The following is a 17,541-nucleotide window of genomic DNA, read 5'->3' as shown; positions in this document are numbered from 1 at the left end:
CATATCCTGAACTCTGTAAGCATAATAAAAATACATTTTCCACATGTTCTACTAGAACTATGCTAGTAAAAGTTCCTGAAATCAGAAACCTCAAACTGTGCGTCTTTGTTAATCTTCAGTAAGCCTTGAAAGAATCTCAGTTTGAAGACAATTAATGCAGTATTTTAAAATTATGAAAGCTTAAAATCAGTGGTTTTGTACAGGCACATTACAAAATTAGAAACATCCCAGCCTCTTGCGCAGTGCAGAATCCACCCTGAAGTTAAGGGGGAAAATAACAGAAAACTCCTTAGGGGATTTTTTTTTTTTTTTAAGGAGAACCGTTTTGGCCTACGTATGTTTAAGACTTCATAAGCACCACAGGGATGTGGGGAATGCCAGGAGAATGTCTTCTACTACACAGAACTTCAATCTATCTTGTTCTCTGCTTCAGGGGAATAGTAGCGAAAATGTGTGAAAATTACTGTCATCAATCTGCTTCTGTACTTTGGTTTTCTCTCCAGATAAGAACTGGGAAACTTTAGCTTTACGAAGGACATCAGAAGGGGGAAATTAAGCCTCCAAATGTTAATGCATTCCTCAGCTCAGGTCAAATTGACTTTGGTGTACCCATGGTGATTTGCATCCACAAAGATTCTGGCATTTGAATGTGCATTTGACTTTTAACAACTTCATGGTCTCTGCACCTGGAGACTGAAAGTGGAATAATGTAACAGCCACTGTCTTAGCTTTGTACCTTTCTAGATCAAAACAGGAAGGGCAATCATACTGGAAAGCAGTATCGTGAGCTCAAACTTACGATAGAGGATTTATTTGTTTGTTCATTTTAAGAATTCTCTAAAATCTTTTTCTCAGCACACAAGAAGCAAAGGCCCTATTAAGTCATCAAGATACTCCCACTGGGAGCCTGTTGCTTTCAAGTTTCCACCACAAACAAGTAAACAAAGTGATGTAACAGTCAACTAGTATTGAACAGCTGAAACAATTATCAGTGATTTTACTGTAAAATCTGAACAGCATCCACACTAGTAAAATAGAAATAAAAAGAAATGTGCAAAGAAGAGCCATCCCCATGTAGTGAGCATAAATTAATTTTCAATATGCAAATGATTAGCTGAACTTTTCACATAAATTTTACTTCGTTCCTTGTTCTGTAAGTCCTGTATTTCTAGTAGATATATCTAATAGAAACAGCCACAATCTAGAAACTTGGAGAAGTAAGGAGTAAGAGAGGGTAGTACATGTGTATAAAGTATTCACTGGTCTTGAGCCCCTATACTTTGTACAGAATATTATCAGTGTATTACCTTTCTGTAAACGCCATCCATAAGTGTTGAAGTCCAAAATATGACATTAGGCTCTGTGGACTGTCAGCATTTGCTTATATTTAACTGGTTACTAGTGTTGTAATTACAGTGAATTCCAGACTATTCATGCTTATAACTTCCTTTCTGCATTTGGAATTAAATTCAACCAATTCATTCTAAAGAATTAGCTAATCTTGTGATGGAAAGCGATGAAATCTATAGAATGTATTTCACAGACATTTCATGGCAGTTAGTGAGCTCATAAGTTTATCTTCAAGAGAACTGCCCCCAAATCAGCATCTGCCTCTTATTTCCTTTGTGTTTTGCTTTTTTCAGTTTTTTTTTTCTCTTTCACAGTCTAAATACAGTTTCAAAACAGTAATCTTGAGACACTTTTCCTATTGTTATTAATTCCATTTACTTCCACATAATCACTGTCTTTCGGTCTCATTATTTTGTTTTCCCATGGATGGTCTGCAAGTCCTCTGAAAGCAAAAGACTTTCACTGAAAAAGCAATATTGGCACATAATGGATCAATTAGGAAGGCATGTGGCACAGCAGAGTGAACAGATCTTGACTGTTTTGTAATAGTGAAGAATATTCTGATAAATACAGGTTGATATTTCTTTGAAACATTTCTCCAGCTGGAATATTTTTACTTAAAATTGGTTATTTTGCAGATCCCTTTTTACACATCTGAATATCTATCTAGAATCTATTTGTGTACATAGATGTATATTAAGAAGCACAGCTAAGCCATAAATAACATACACCAACACATATGGGAAACACACCAAAGTCTTCTGCAAAAAGACAGCAGCAGGGACCTGACACAGGACTGCTCTGTGTGTGTTGTAACCAGCATACTGAGGGCACTGCTGAAATAAAATGCATTGCTGTATGCCAGGTATTTTCCTAAAAATATAATCTATAACTGAGGCTAACTCTTGATATTTTTTGGTACAGTATTTGTCAGATTAACAGTGTAGGAATTCCATTCTTGGCTAAATAATCGAAAAGCCCAAGGTGGGGAATCTGCCTGTTTATGAGCTCTTTATGAGAATTAACTTTTTATGAATATCATACTTTGTGTAGGCACTTTCAAGAGGCAAATTGGTTTTGCAGTGTGTTGCAAATTCTGTTGCCTGTTCCCCCCAGGCTTAGGTTCTTTGTCAAGGAGAAAGGTGGAAGGATCTCTATTGCAACAGCATCACTTTAGAGAATGCTGACTTCCAGCAAAATTGGCTTATCCAGGGAGAAACTGCCCAGTAGGGATTGGAGCTGATCTCAAGATAGAGGAGTCTGTCAGCATTTGGGAAAGCAAAAGCTGTTTACTAAAATAGCAAGGCGGGGACGGACGGACAAGGACTTCTTCAATGGGATCAAATAAGGGGAATTTACTGAAGGAGTTGAACAAGGCAGAGGAAAGAGAAGGGGAAGGAAATGAAATGTCTTGTGAACGTAGTTCCCTGAGGACTCTCAAAGATGGAGTGAACCGAAGTATGCGGCACTGCGATAGTCAGTGTAGTTTCCTTATTGAAGCTTACCTGTTCTAAAAGACAAGTCTTATACTTGAATCATGGGAAAGATGTGGGTATTTCTGTGTGCACGGTGGTTTGTTTTTTTTTTTCAAAAGGCAAGTGTAGATCCAGAATCCCTGAATTCTGAGGGTATGCTGTAACTACTGCAGTATCTCTTGTGTCAGCAACAATGTGTGATTTTGGGGACAACTGGATGTCAGGGCTCCAGGTCCTCAAGCTGGTACAGAAACAATGCTCTGAAAAAGTGCCAGAGAGACAAAGTAAAGCAGCAGTGCTGCAGTATATTTGGTACAGGCCAGCTTAAAGCAGAGGAGTGTGACACCCAAGGCTTCTGCAATAAATTAATTAGACTAGAGCTTCTGTTTCTGTGGAAATAAGTTCAAGAATAAAATGTGAGTTACACAATTATTACAGATAGGCAGGCATTAAAGACATCTCTGGTGCCTTCTAACATCTTGGCCAGGATGGCAGACTTTAAGTTATTTATGGGCAGCCAGAACCTAATGCTTTTAATTTTCTAGATAGCTCAGGAGGCCAGTCAGATTGGCAATACGAGCAGAATGTGTTACGAAGCCCCAACTCCTACTGCCACAAATGAATAAAAGAAGAGGTTTGGGAGAAGATTCACAGTGTTGGTGGACCTGGCTATTCTGTTCATACCTGAGAATTTAATCTCACTCTCAGGGAGAAATCTTCTTTGGTTTACAGTGTGCTGTTACACTTTAATTTTTAAAGTCAAACTCATTTAAATGGATTTGCCCTTGATTCTTGATACGTACTACTGCCCATGCTGCATTCATTTTCTAATCATATGGAGGCCATAGACTGTACTCCACTGCAGAATTTATTATCCTATCCTTTAAACATACTGCTGTTACATGCTCAAAATCCAGCATGTCTATATGCTGTAGATATGTTTACCATTACCAAATTATGAGGCAGTTGAAAAATTGTATTTATCCACAATGCAATTGTTCTGCTTTCTCGGGGTTTTATTATACGGAAGGGATACCATCAAGGTCTATGAGTTAGACCACTACCTTTAAAATAGTAGTGCCCAAATGATGGTTCCCAGGCAGCATATTGCCTCCGAGATCCTTTGATACTGGTCACAGTTACAAGGAAATGAAAACATTAAAAATGGGGCCAGCAGGGAGAGAAGTGTGTAATGCTTCTCTGTCATGTTTCCTGCTCAGTACTGTTGCCCACTGGCCAAAGGAGGTGAGAGAGCCATTCTTAAACATGCGTGAAGAGAAACAGCTACCAGTTTCCTGTTTCAGCAGGTCTAATAGTATGACTGTTAGTTTTTGACATATGCACTTCAAAATATTTCCAGAGAAAACTGATGCATGCATAGGAATATTTTCTGTTAGCTATGCATGGGTTTCCATGCATAAGGAGGGTCTGAGCATTTCTCCCCACCAAAACCTAATGCCTGTCTCCTGTCTTTCTCTAGGTACCAGATACACACCGGCCTTCAGCACTCCATTATACGTCCAAGCCAGCCCAACTGCTTACCTCTGGATAACATCACACTACCTCAGAAGCTGAAGGAGGTTGGTTATTCAACGCACATGGTTGGCAAATGGCACTTGGGATTTTATCGCAGAGAATGCATGCCCACGCAGAGAGGATTTGACACTTTCTTCGGCTCCCTTTTAGGCAGCGGCGACTATTACACCCACTTCAAATGTGACAGCCCTGGGATATGTGGCTATGACCTGTATGAGAATGACAATGCAGCTTGGGATCACGACAACGGCATCTACTCCACACAGATGTACACACAGAAAGTACAACAAATCTTGGCTTCTCATAACCCCAGGAAACCTATATTCCTCTATATTGCTTACCAAGCTGTTCATTCGCCTTTGCAGGCACCAGGCAAGTATTTTGAACATTATCGATCGATAAATAACATCAATAGGCGAAGATATGCTGCAATGCTGGCTTGTTTGGATGAAGCCATAAACAATGTAACCCTTGCTTTAAAGCAGCATGGCTACTATGAGAATAGCATTATCATATATTCTTCAGATAATGGTGGGCAGCCAATGGCTGGAGGAAGCAACTGGCCTCTCCGAGGAAGCAAAGGGACCTATTGGGAAGGAGGGATCCGCGCTGTTGGATTTGTCCATAGTCCCCTTCTGAAAAACAAAGGGTCTGTGTGTAAGGAGCTTGTGCACATCACAGACTGGTTCCCCACTTTGATCACTCTGGCAGAAGGGCAGATCGATGAAGATATCCAGCTGGATGGTTATGATATATGGGAAACCATTAGTGAAGGCAGACGTTCTCCACGGGTAGACATCCTGCACAACATTGACCCAATTTACACCAAAGCCAAAAATGGGTCCTGGGCAGCTGGCTATGGGATCTGGAACACTGCGATTCAGTCTGCCATCAGAGTGAATCATTGGAAACTACTGACAGGAAATCCAGGATACAGTGACTGGGTACCTCCACAGGCCTTCAGTAATGCAGGCCCCAATCGCTGGCACAACGAACGTGTTTCTTGGTCAGCTGGCAAAACAGTGTGGCTCTTCAACATCACTGCTGATCCCTATGAACGAGTGGATCTCTCCACAAGGTATCCAGATGTAGTGAAGCAGCTGCTGCGGAGGCTTTCACAGTTCAATAAGACAGCAGTTCCCGTTCGATACCCACCGAAGGACCCTCGGAGTAACCCGAAGCTGAATGGAGGAGTCTGGGGTCCGTGGTTTAAAGAGGATGAGAAGAAAAAGAAAGCTGATAAAAGTAAAGGTGTGAATAAGCAAAAGAAGAACAAGAAAAAAACAAATCAGAAAAAAGGACAGTCATTACATTGCCGTTCACGTCTTGCTGGTGGATAGACTCTAAGCACGCTCTTTTGCCAAGTCCAAGTCAGCTTAGCCAAACTTCTTGAACTTCAGACAGAATATACTAGAAATGCTAGCTCTGGACTGTGGATGAAGGTTGTCATCTTTAATTTTGTTCTGTGATTTCACCAGCACAGGATATGTCAAAGCTTCGCCTTGAGTGTACGTAAGCATCTACATGACAAACTTTCTCCTCTACAGGATGAATGGTGCTTGCCCATCACTGCTAAATTCTAGATAACAGCAGCAGTAATATCTCATTTCTGTAAACTAATTTTTGATGGACAAATGGTGGTTTCTTGCCTAAATTAGTTGGAATATTTGGAGAGTATGGAGATGTTAGTGGCAGATGTTCTCAAATTTACAAGATGATTCATAGAGGGAAAGGGAAAACAAAACTTGAGAAACTCCGTGGGTCAGAAAGTGTTAAGTCACCAAGCCATGACCTTCTCTGATACAACAGCAAAAACCTAAAGCCACCAGAGTAACTTCTTGGAGGTGCTGGGCAGGGGGCCATGGCCATGATGGGAGGAAAGCTGCTTTGAATTAGACTTTGTCTTACATAAATCAGAAATATTTTTTAAATGTCCTAGATGTGCTAAGCTCCCCCCATTTGTAATAAAACAAGAAGGTTGTTATTCAACACATATGAAGAGCTAGCACATGCCAGATATAATTTATTATAGGCATAGAGAAAAACATATCATCAAAGTGAATGTAATATTTTAACACTTTAAGATAACTATACAGCAATATGTAAAAGACATTATTTATTTTACAGCACAGTACTTATTTCTCCTCCATTAAAACTGTAATTATGGGCTGATGCAAGGTACCCCTTGGGTGCTAGGGTTGTTCGTTTTTTTTTCCTTTGATTTTTAATTTTATTTCCACTCTGTTATTCAGAGATTTTATTTAACAGATCCATATCCTTAGAGTACTGTAAAAGAAAATACTGTATACACTGCTAGGATGAGAAAGGAGAATGATTCAGGTGCATCATTTCATTATGTATTTGTCTCCAATTATTTTGAATGTAACAAAATTATTATTTAATTTAGTAGTCTCATGAATATTATTCACTTTCTGTACAGAAGCTAGGCCATCTTCATGTTTGGGGGGAAATTCTACTTTAAACCTTTTATTTATGTATCTATTAAAATGGTTTAATTTTTATGGCATTCATAAAAGTAACCTGCCTCTTTTTTTTTGCATTAAATGCAGCAATTCTGTTCTTGTTTGTTTTAAATACTCATATTTTAAAAAACTTATTTTTAAAACTCAGCTTTTTATTACTATTATTTTTGGTTCAGGGATGATATTTTAGACCATTTCATTTCTGAAACAGAATTTCTTCTTCCAATATGTACATCATGTGAGACACAGTTCAAACTTTGCCCTTTTCCAAGGTGTCTGCCTAGATGATTAATGGCTGTACTGACTGCATATTCTTGGTGATCTATGATAATTGATACAATGAATACACACATATAAGTTTCAAGATAAATTATGTTAAGTAAAATTGATGATTCATTTGTTCAACAGCTATAATATTTTGGTAAAATTTAAAATAAGGCTGCTTAAGACCTCTCACTTGACTCAGAAGTCACGTTTATATAAATGGATTAGAGCTGGAAAATTAAACATCCATAAAATCAGTGCACACTAAAATACGAATCATGTTGAATGCTCCAACATTGCATGACCTTTTTTAAAAAGAAACTAACTGCAGACATATACTGCCAAACCCTAGTAATTTGCATATTTTTCAGCTCTGAAACAGAATAAAGCTGTTATTAACAAAAACTTACAAACAACACTTGTCACATTTTAGAATTACGTTTTGTAGTGAATATACTGGAGAGAACACAGAAATGGAATCCTGGAAGTTACCTATAAATTGTAATTATAAAAAGATGATGCGTATCTGCATCAGTGTTTAATATTCACTGTTATTTTTCATGCCGTATGGTCCTTAGGAGGAGTAATTAATTTTCTTAGAAATCTGTCTAGCTTTAAGATTCAGACTATTCAGTGAGTGATCGGGAACTCAAATGTTCTCTGATTTCTCAATTATTTTTTTTTTAATGTACCATTGATGTCCTTGAAATATTAATAACTGTACTCCAAAATGTGGTATATAAAATTCATGTCTTTGAGAAAATACATGTCGGTTTTGTCTTGGAGGAAAAGTGAGACTTTTTAAGTTAGTCTGGATCAGATATCAAGGCATAGGTATATGTACAAATGGGACAAAGATAGAAATTATGAGTTCGTATGATGTACCTTTCTAGTTTAGGAAAGAATCTACATTTTCTTACTAAACATTAGGAGAGAAATGAAGGAAGTAAGAACTAGTTTTGAAACATTATACTGTCTAGTTTACAACTTAATACATAAATCATTGTATTTGTGTTTAAAATACATCTGTGTTTCACACTGAGCATTCATTTTCCATTTCAGTATTAGAAAGAAATAGTAAGCTTTTTGACTTTTCAGGTCTTTTTAAAAAACGCTAAAATCAGAAGTGTAAGCTGAACAGGACATGAAGAAGGACTAAGATATTTTAATTTATTTTGGCATAGTAGAAACAAGGTGCTGTGGTAAAGTGTTATCCTCATAAGAGTCAATGATCACCCTTTTCCATGAAAGTTTTATGGTTGCTTTGGCTTTTATTGGACAGAAGCAACCAGATAGCGTTATTCTGTGACAACATTTTATTCCGTAATAATTTGCATCTGTCCCCTCTCTGGAGAGATGGGAGTCCTTGAAAGCTATTGGTTCAGAGCAGAACAGTGGATCAGTTCCAGCATGCCTGTATATTAAATAAATGTGCCACGAGAGTGTTTGCAGAGTACACAATGGGAGTTAAGTTTTGTAAGGCTGCAATGGCTCTTAGTTAGGCTGATTCCCTTGAAACTGACACTTGATCTGGTACAGGACAAAAGTTGGATTTAGAGGAAGTCAGAAAACAGTTAACATTTGGAAGCCTTTACAGATGTTTTGCTGAAAACAAAATCCTGATGATTTTGATGATCCTGATGTGAAAGAAACATGTTTCAATTTTCCTGTCTACTTTCAGGCAAAACTTTTTTTCACTCCAACAACACAATGGTCTCTAGATTTTGGTAATACCATGTTGTGAGGAGTTCACACACTCTCACAGAAGGATTTCACAGGTTAGTTATGTCTCAGAATTTGTTACATGTGTGGTCTCAGGGAAGGTAAGAGAGGTAAACACAGTGAAGAGCTCAAAACTGGCTACCAGACATACTGAAACCACAGTCCTATACTATGAAGGAGAACCAACTGTCCTCCTAATCGCTGGGCAGACATAGCAAGGGAGTTACCACTTTACTTGGGCAGATGTATGTGTGCAAAGTCATGCTTGAATACCAATTGATATTTGGTGCAAGTCATTAACTGGTATCTCTATCCATGTTTTTTAAGACATCTAGAAAAAGAGTGGGTGAGGGGAGAAATAGCAAGGGGGGATTTACTTACTATTTTTAAGTGGTCTCAAGCCTTCTATTACTCTGCATGCTATATGGGTACTAGAAAAAGGCAGGTCTGATTGTAACTCTCTGATCTGGTCTTGGTGACATGCATGCCTTTGGGAGGACCAGCCTGAGGAGGTTTTATCTTCTTTTTCCATGTATCATAGATAGCTGTGGTCCTGGATCATCATTTGTACGTCAAGGAAGCCTGAAGAGTGAGAAGGATAACTGCAGGGAAGAGAGGAAGAAAGAAATAAAAAAGGAAAACCAGAAGCAAGAATGTCTTGCCTTGTGATCTGTGGTCCCTGAACATAGTATACCATGCTGAATTGCTTTTTAAAATCGTGTAAGTGTGGAAAAATATTATCATGTTACCTTCTGATTACTGTTGTGGTGGTGGTGTTGTAAAAGTATAAAGTTGGAGGCAAACCACTATCCTTGCTACAGATAAAGACCAGTGGAAGAATGTGCCAAGGATGGTAAGTAAATCTAAAATGACAGTCTGCATGGGGGTCATGTTGTAAGATGTGAAGTTCTGTCATGAAGCATGAGTTCTCACAACTAATGGAGTCATTAGTGTCTGAAGACATCCAAAAGTTTTCTGCATCTGCTGGGACATGAGGCTTTCTCGAAAGTGAACCACACCATTAAAGCCTGCAAGTTTCTCTTTCTCCCTGGAAGAAATGGGTGCTGATTGGATTTCAAGCTGATGAAGGAGCCCTCGTGTTTCCATCCATGGAGGATTGTACATAGTGGGTTATCTGAGGTATCATCTAAACAGCATTGAAATTTAGGAGTTTGTGATCACACTGCATAAAATAAACTGCTTTTTCTTTCTCTATGTTTCAGGCACTGCATGTTCAGCAGCCACCACTCATGCTTTAACACAGCCATCCACACTTTAAAAGCTGCCTTTTATAAAGAGCATTAGCTTTCTACCACAGAAAGAGACACAGCACCCAAAGTTAGAACATACAAGGTCAGATCCTGGGCTGCAGCATGTGGGGAATAAAGTAGGAATGGACTTGCTGTTAAAATTTCTTTCAGTTGAGGGAGCTTCGGATTCAGCTGATGGCAAAGAGTAAGAGTGATTTCCACAAAAGAAATGAGGATGTTTGTTCTCCTTAAACTACAAGGGGATACTGAATTCCGCCCAGTGGCATTATTCAGTGCAAATGGGGGTGCTGGATCAGGTTCTACTTAAAAAGTTGTTCAGAAAATCTCTGAAGAAAGAAAAAGGAAGGAAGAAAATAACATATGGTATGTTTTACAGGAGACCCCTCCCCCTCCTCATATAGAGATCTATGAACAAAGGATTGTACCTTTTCTGGCTGTTGTTTTGCATTGTACACCAGTCCTGGGAAGGAAAAATACTTGGTAGTTTTCAGTATGTAACATTTGCAGACTAACTACAGGTTCCTTTTGTCATCTTGTTTTAAACCCAGTGAACACTCATTGTTAATCTGCAAGCAAAGCAATTAAAATCTAGTTTACTTCATACCACACATACTATAAATAATGTTTACCTCAGAGAAAAATGCTGGAATATACAATATATTACGTGCTGACTACTGGCTTAATGAATTTTATTCTCAGGAATCGCAATTATTTTTTTTTTTTTTCATTTCCAAGAGCAGGCAGAGAATGCATAGAGAGAAAAAAAGAGTGTAAGATTTAATTTAGCATTTATATAATGCAAGCTTCACTTCAGCATCCCATTCCTCTTCAGCAGAGTACTCAATAACATACTTAAATTCATTTTTGTGGGACCCATGTCAAAGTCTTGATGAAGTAGAGGGGTTTTGTAAAAGGCAGACCAGTGAGTGTGAAAATACAAAACTATTCTCTTTCCCTGAAAAAGAATTGTTTTCACCCCTGCCAAGCAGGTTAGTAATAATAGACAGAAATACAGTTTAACAGCATGAAAGAAAATCCAATTAAGTGTCTGGATTTGAGTTAATGTTGCAACAAAGACATATTTTCCGTTCATTTCAATTAAAATCAGGGCAATGCTGCTAAAGTTTACCTTGTGATTGAAGTAATAAAACAGATTAATTAGTGTTATTGTGAATTTCCATAATGAGTAGAGAACAGGGTCCTGAAATGTCAGACCAGTGTAGCCTGAAAAATGTATTTTTAAATTCCTTGTAAACATCAGACTCTCAGTAAAAGTATTTAATCATCTAAAATTAGTACAGGCTGTGATGTTTGTTGTCATTCCTTACATTTGCTTTAAAAGATCATTTTGTAGAATCACTTTGGCAAGGGCATGTTAATTCTTCCTTTAAATGTGGCTTTGCTTCCAGATTAGCAGCCCAGAACCACATGCAGGAGAAAATCAAGAGGGCTCTAAAAGTACTAATGGCTCTTCATTATAAGAATATAGAGCACAGATTGGGAAAGGATATCACTATTAACAGAATCCAGTATATCTGGAGAGATGGCCCTGTGCGAATATGAAGAGTACCAAGCTGTGACTGGTATAGTACAGGGAATGGAGGAATTGCAAGTTGGTTAAAAGGAACATTTTTGGAGAGTGAACTGAATGTCATTAAAGAAATACTTCAGCCACTATCATCTGGTTTTCTTCTTAACAAAAACAAAACTAAACAAAACAACAACAAGAAGAAAGCCCCCAAAAGCCCCCAAACCAAAACCAAAACAACAAAAAACCCACACAAGCCCCCCCCAAAAAACACAAACCAAACCAAAACCAAAAAAAAAAATCAAACCAAACCAAAAAACAAAACAAAAAACAAACAAACAAACAAACAAAAGAACAGAAAACAAAAAACAAAACCCAAACAACTTCAAAGATTTGAATATTGGCAAAACTTTAAAGCTAAGAGCATAACTATAGAAGTCATACGTTTGGGCAACCCTTTTAACTCTTTCTCTGACAGCATACCTTTCTTACAGTGATTGGTTCCAGTTTTGTTTGGGCTTTCATTAGCAGATTTCATTACATTTCATCACTCTGGATGAAGTGAATATAGTTAGTGCTGATAAAGAGTATATTGGAGGGTTTTGGTCAGTGTCATTTATCCTTACCAAATTGTTCAGGCTCTCAAGCAATTGCTAAGCAATTTCTTAGCAACACCTATTTCTAATATACTTAAATAATTGATCTGTTATTACTATATAGCTATGGAGGATTTGGAAATTAATCATCTCCATTGGGCAACAGAAGAAAGTATCTGCAGTTAACAAACATTAACCTCCACAAAGAAGAATTTGCAGAGGTGCAGAGGGAGTGCACAGACCTGGTGTTCAGTGCCAGTGAGCAACTCACAGCCTCTGAGATTTTTACTGCCACTTGATTTTGTTTACTTCTCTTTGAAAGGAAGAAGGCTAAATGATTCATTTTGCTTTTGACATCATATGTGAAAGTCTGCTTAGAAGCACCCCTGCATAGAACGGCAACACAAGAAGGACAAGATGTGCCTGGTGTGCGTCAGGAGGAGCCATCCCGCTGCTCTCCTCAGCCTCCCATAGCCCCAGCTACAAGTCATTAACAGGGAAAGTCATTAAACTTGTTAGCATGTGAGTATCCCCAGATAACAAGCAAGTTGAGATGAAAAGGTGCCCTTCCTGGTTCCTGTTGTTTCTTTCCAATCACTTTCTTACTTCCATGCACTGACTAAACTTATGGGATCATTACATTAAAATCAGTGGAAGATTTTCACTATTACAGATTCAGCATGCTGAGATCTCACTGACATCTGTTTCCTTCTCATCCATGCCAGCAAAGGCCAGCATGAGGGCTTGTACTAGAAGAAAGCCCTTGAAATCCAGCTAAAATCATATCTTTCTCATATTAGTCACGGTTGTTCCTCAGAGATACAAAGGAAATAATTTAATATAAAGTGATCTTAAATTCAGCTAAATTTATGAACAAATAAAAACTGTTCTCATTGTCCTGTTTGCTTATACAGTAGACTTGTTAAATATACAGTCTCTTGCTAAAGACAAGCTTACCAGGTGGCCATTTCCTATACTTTAATTCCTATTCCATTACCCAAACCTAGTAAATTCTGTTTAACTAGAAGGTAACCGTTACCTGAGTAAACACGAAGAACAGCATCCAGTTATGATTCAAAGCAGAAAAATACGAAGAATCTATTACTTCCCATTGTAAACCTCTTTCAGTGGTTAATTTCTGAGTTAAAAGTATGCATGCTTTCTTTCTAAGTTGATTTTTTGTCTGGCTACAGATTCCAGCCTTGTACTATCTTTATTCGCAAGACTGAGCCATTTGGCACCTGGTGTTTTCCTTTTATGATTGTACATCTGTATTCCAATTCTAAATTTTTTTAGAAGTTGAACAGATTGGGTCCTTAGAGTCTTACCATTATATAGCACTTTCTCCATTCCTGAATAGGAGCTGAGGCTTTTTTGCTCACCTTCTCCAGTGGATATCAAAAGTAAATACAATATTTTAGTATTAGTTTCACTCAAGCTTTTAGTGGAAGAAACACCACCTCCTGAGAGGAAACAAGTAGTCCTCTGCCTCTAATGAACTGTGTGTCCTTTGTGACTCTCAAATTGATTTGAGGTTCCTCACCACACGAACCATTCCACTGGAACGCTTTCATTCCTGGTTACACGTATTCTGTGCATCAGTCTATAGCTGATTTCAGAAAAACATGTTTTGTTGAAGAGGCCGAATGTCTATGATTCCATGAATTTTTCAGGTAATTTGCATCATTTTGCAGTTGCCCTGTCCTCCTTGTACACCATTCCAGCAGCCTTTGTGTCACCCGAAAATCTTGTCTGCAGTCATTTTGCATGGACTGGACCCAACACTGCTTCCCATTACAGCACCTCCTGTTAATGATGACTTCTCACTGATAGCCATGTTGAAGGCCTATCAAGTAGCTGTTGCTAATGCAATTTGGCGTATATTCTATCAGAGTTGTTTTAGTCTGTTGATTGTTTGCTTCAAATAGCAAAACAGTTTGGCATCCAGGAGTCCTGAAAGCCTAAATCTCATGTGGTGGATGGTAGCTGTAAGGGTCAAATTCTGCCCTTGCAGGCTACATTGAGCCTAGAGCATCCCCTGCTGCTTCAGTCTCGGGATGGCACTCCCCATCGAGGAGCCCAGACAGGGAACTGTTTATTTTTGTTGTTTCATGTGAAGCAATCTTTACTTCTTAAGTGTTATTTATTATTCTACAAGGGAAAAAAATAAAGTTTGAAATTATCCTGGAAAAGTATTTTATGTTTTCCCACAGCAATTCAATTTTTTGTTGCAACTTCTACAGCCATTTTCTAAAAGCTTCCTGTGCAAAATAGATGATGAAATTATATAAAATAAAGAGGATATAGAATAAGCTGTCTAATTATATTTTATAACCCCAAATATCCTAAGAGCAGCCATGCCTATAATGTTTAATTCAGGAAAAATACTAATATACTTCTCTAAGGAGTAAATTTTCAAGAGTCACTTTTTCACATTTCATTATTCCAAAGGGTAGGCCCTGTTTAACTCACACTTACTTAAATCAGGTATATTGTATTTATTCAGATACAGCCTTCAGGGTAGCATGCATAACTGAACTAGTTTAGGAGTCACATTTTCCCAGCAGAAAATCATGCAGGTAAGTAATCAGTGCTATGAAACAGCTATTCCATTCCCACTGCTGTGGGAAAATCCTCATTCTGATTTTCCTGGTTCTGGATCTGACATGCAGGTTTATCACTGCTGGATGATGAAATTCACTTCATCTCACTGAAACACTGCTGTGATGCGTTTATCACAGTTATTTCTTCCACTTTTTTCCTTCACTATGTACGCTCTTGGTTTTGAGCAGCTCCTGTACATTTACTAATTCTACCCTCTGCAGTGCAGGACATTATTTCTATCTCTGTTTTACCTATAGGAAATAAGATACAGGTTGTTCCAAGGTGACGGAGGAAGTCAATGGCAAAGGCTGGCAAAAGCCTGGATGTCCTGAATGGGCATCTGATGCTTAAACCATAAGGCCATCATTCCTCAAACACTTCATCAGGTGGCCTCTCCTGGTGTTCTGAGGCAGCCGTGTTTAAATTAATGTGCAGCAGTACCACAGCAGCCTCTCAGTTGCCCGGTTTATCTGCTCTGGAAGGAGTTTGGAGTCAAAGAGCAGTTTTAGACATTCTCACCTTCCTCTCAATAGACCACATCTAACACCAGCTACTAGCCATGCCCATGGTTCAGTTGGAAGGAGCACAGGGTAGGGGAACACTCACTAAACTGTTTTGCTGCATCAGACAAGATGAGTAGTATTTTCCCTATGACAGTATCAATTCTATCTACAATTCTATTTGTAGAACTGTCTTCTAATTCCAGAATTTATATAGGCTATAATTGCCTGGTGATATTGTTTCCCTGAAGATCATTAATTTTAATTTTTTCCATGAACTACTTTCTGAAAATACAAACAAAAATAAAGTTGCACTGCAAGGGCATCAGTACTGCTGGAAAACAGTAACAGCTTCAATAAAGAAAAGAGGGCAGGTCTGAGAGTTTGTAGTTACTGCCATTTACAGATCCAGGTGATATACTTACTGTCTTAAGCGGTCAGTTTAGGAATTACTTAAGGTAGATGTGACAGCAGTAAGCCAAAATTGCTGCTTGTTTATTATGAGGAGAACAGAAGGAAGAAAAACAACACAGGCATAATGTTACCACCACTCTTTTTTATTCCCAGAGGAAAAGACATGTCAGTGAATCCCTTCTGCATTGTCTCCTGAGATAGAAGACTTCCCAAGGTATGAAAGCATGTTTCTAGTGCTGTCATTGACATTTATCCATCTAATACTGTAACTGTGTCATATTATGGTTCCTTAGTTTGCGTTAAAGAAATGAAGAAAAACTTACTTTTGATTGTCTATCAAACTTACTGCATTTATCCAACACTGCTTCCACCACAACATCTCGGTGATATTTTAGGTATCTCCCATTCATTATAATCGTGTTAGATTTCTCCTGATTCGTTCAGCTCTCAATCTCTCATTCCTTTCAATAATTTTATAAGCCTTGTTTGACTTTCTCTTCACTTGCAATTTTAATTTATTTTCATTAACAGCAGTAATGCTGTTCATAACTGGATCTGCCCTAGTCCTGTCAGCGTGTTAATTTTTAAGCAATGCAGGTATTTCCTGATCCTTAATACACAGGCTATCCTGTGCAACTAGATGGAAGATTAAACTGATGCTTTTGTTAGCTAGTTGAAGTGCAGGCTTTTGCTAAATTATCCAGAATGCCTTTGCCTGACCATCTGTTTCAAACGGAAATGAATCTTTGGCTTTACTTATAAATCTCTTACGAATATTAGTTTTGTTTTCTGCCCTTTTGGAGATTGCTTGAAATCTCCCTGTATCGCATGAAAGGTGGGTGGGATTACCAGAGTAGCTGAGAGTGTGATTTCATTTTTTTTGTATTAGCCTTCCTGTCAATGATTTTAAATCTGTATGTGCACTTGGTGCAGGTTGAAGCAAAAATCTGTGCTACCAAATTGTGTTTACAAATTTGCTGCAAGATACCATGTTATGAAGCAGTCTAAGTACAAACATGTTAAACTATATGGAAAATCCAGCCCAAGCTTAATAAATTGTTCCAATGTTGAATTACCCAGATCATTAGAAGTGTGCACCTTCTTTCTGATAATTTTTTCTAATTTCATGGTCTAGCCTTCAGATCATCCCACAATTCTTTACATATTCCCCTTGAAGGTGTGCATAGATTGAGACCAAACACAAAAAATTCCTACTTCAGGTGCTGTTCTCCAACAAGAATTACTCATCTTGGTAAGGCTTTCTCATTAAAGTGCTTTGTAGATTTTTTTTTTTTTTTTCCCAAAGAAAGGGTGAAGTAATTATTTTAAATTAAATGGGAGTTAGGAAGAGGAGCTCTGGGCTGTGTATCGGAGGCGTCCTTGCTATTGGTAAGATCTTCCCTGGAGCCCTTAGCTTTCATCTTGTAAGGAATGGGAAAAGGAGCTCCCCATTCCCTTCCTCTGGTAGAGTGGCATCCTTTTCATTCATGTTGTAAGCAAAATGTTCTCCATTTGTTTTCTTCCGGCTGGCTTAACTAACATGCCCTGCACATACATCCAGCACATACTTTTCTCCCTGCCTACCCAGTCTGAATCATAGCACTGTCCTAACTTGCATCTTCTGTGGTGCAGGGAAGCAATTCCATTTTATGACTGAGAATGAAAAGAAAAACAAAACAAGTTACATTTTTTTGGCACATTTTCCAGCTCCAGTAGAGAACTTGGCCCCTAGTCAGTAAGAAGACCTTGAGCAAGCAGAGGAATCTTTCCTGCTGTGTTCTTGAGCAGAGGCCAACTT

General features: G+C 38.2%; 1 protein-coding gene across 2 annotated transcripts in view; it reads left to right on the top strand.

The window, feature by feature from the left end:
- The window catches only part of ARSJ (arylsulfatase family member J), a 43,846-nt gene extending 36,400 nt beyond the window's left edge, over nucleotides 1-7,446 (top strand). For both annotated transcript variants that reach the window (XM_057428328.1, XM_057428329.1), the window contains exon 2: nucleotides 4,306-7,446. In XM_057428328.1, coding sequence (XP_057284311.1) covers nucleotides 4,306-5,701 — 1,396 coding nt within the window. In that variant the 3' untranslated portion in view covers nucleotides 5,702-7,446. The remainder of the gene's footprint in view (nucleotides 1-4,305) is intronic.
- The last annotated feature ends 10,095 nt before the right edge of the window (nucleotides 7,447-17,541 follow it).

Source organism: Pezoporus wallicus, unplaced genomic scaffold (genome assembly GCF_028554395.1).
Source record: "Pezoporus wallicus isolate ANWC-B61680 ecotype Strahan unplaced genomic scaffold, APGP_CSIRO_Pwel_v1 contig_6312, whole genome shotgun sequence".
NCBI lineage: Eukaryota > Metazoa > Chordata > Aves > Psittaciformes > Psittacidae > Pezoporus > Pezoporus wallicus.
The sequence above is the reverse complement of the archived record's forward strand: the minus strand, read 5'-3'. Positions and strand labels throughout refer to the sequence as shown.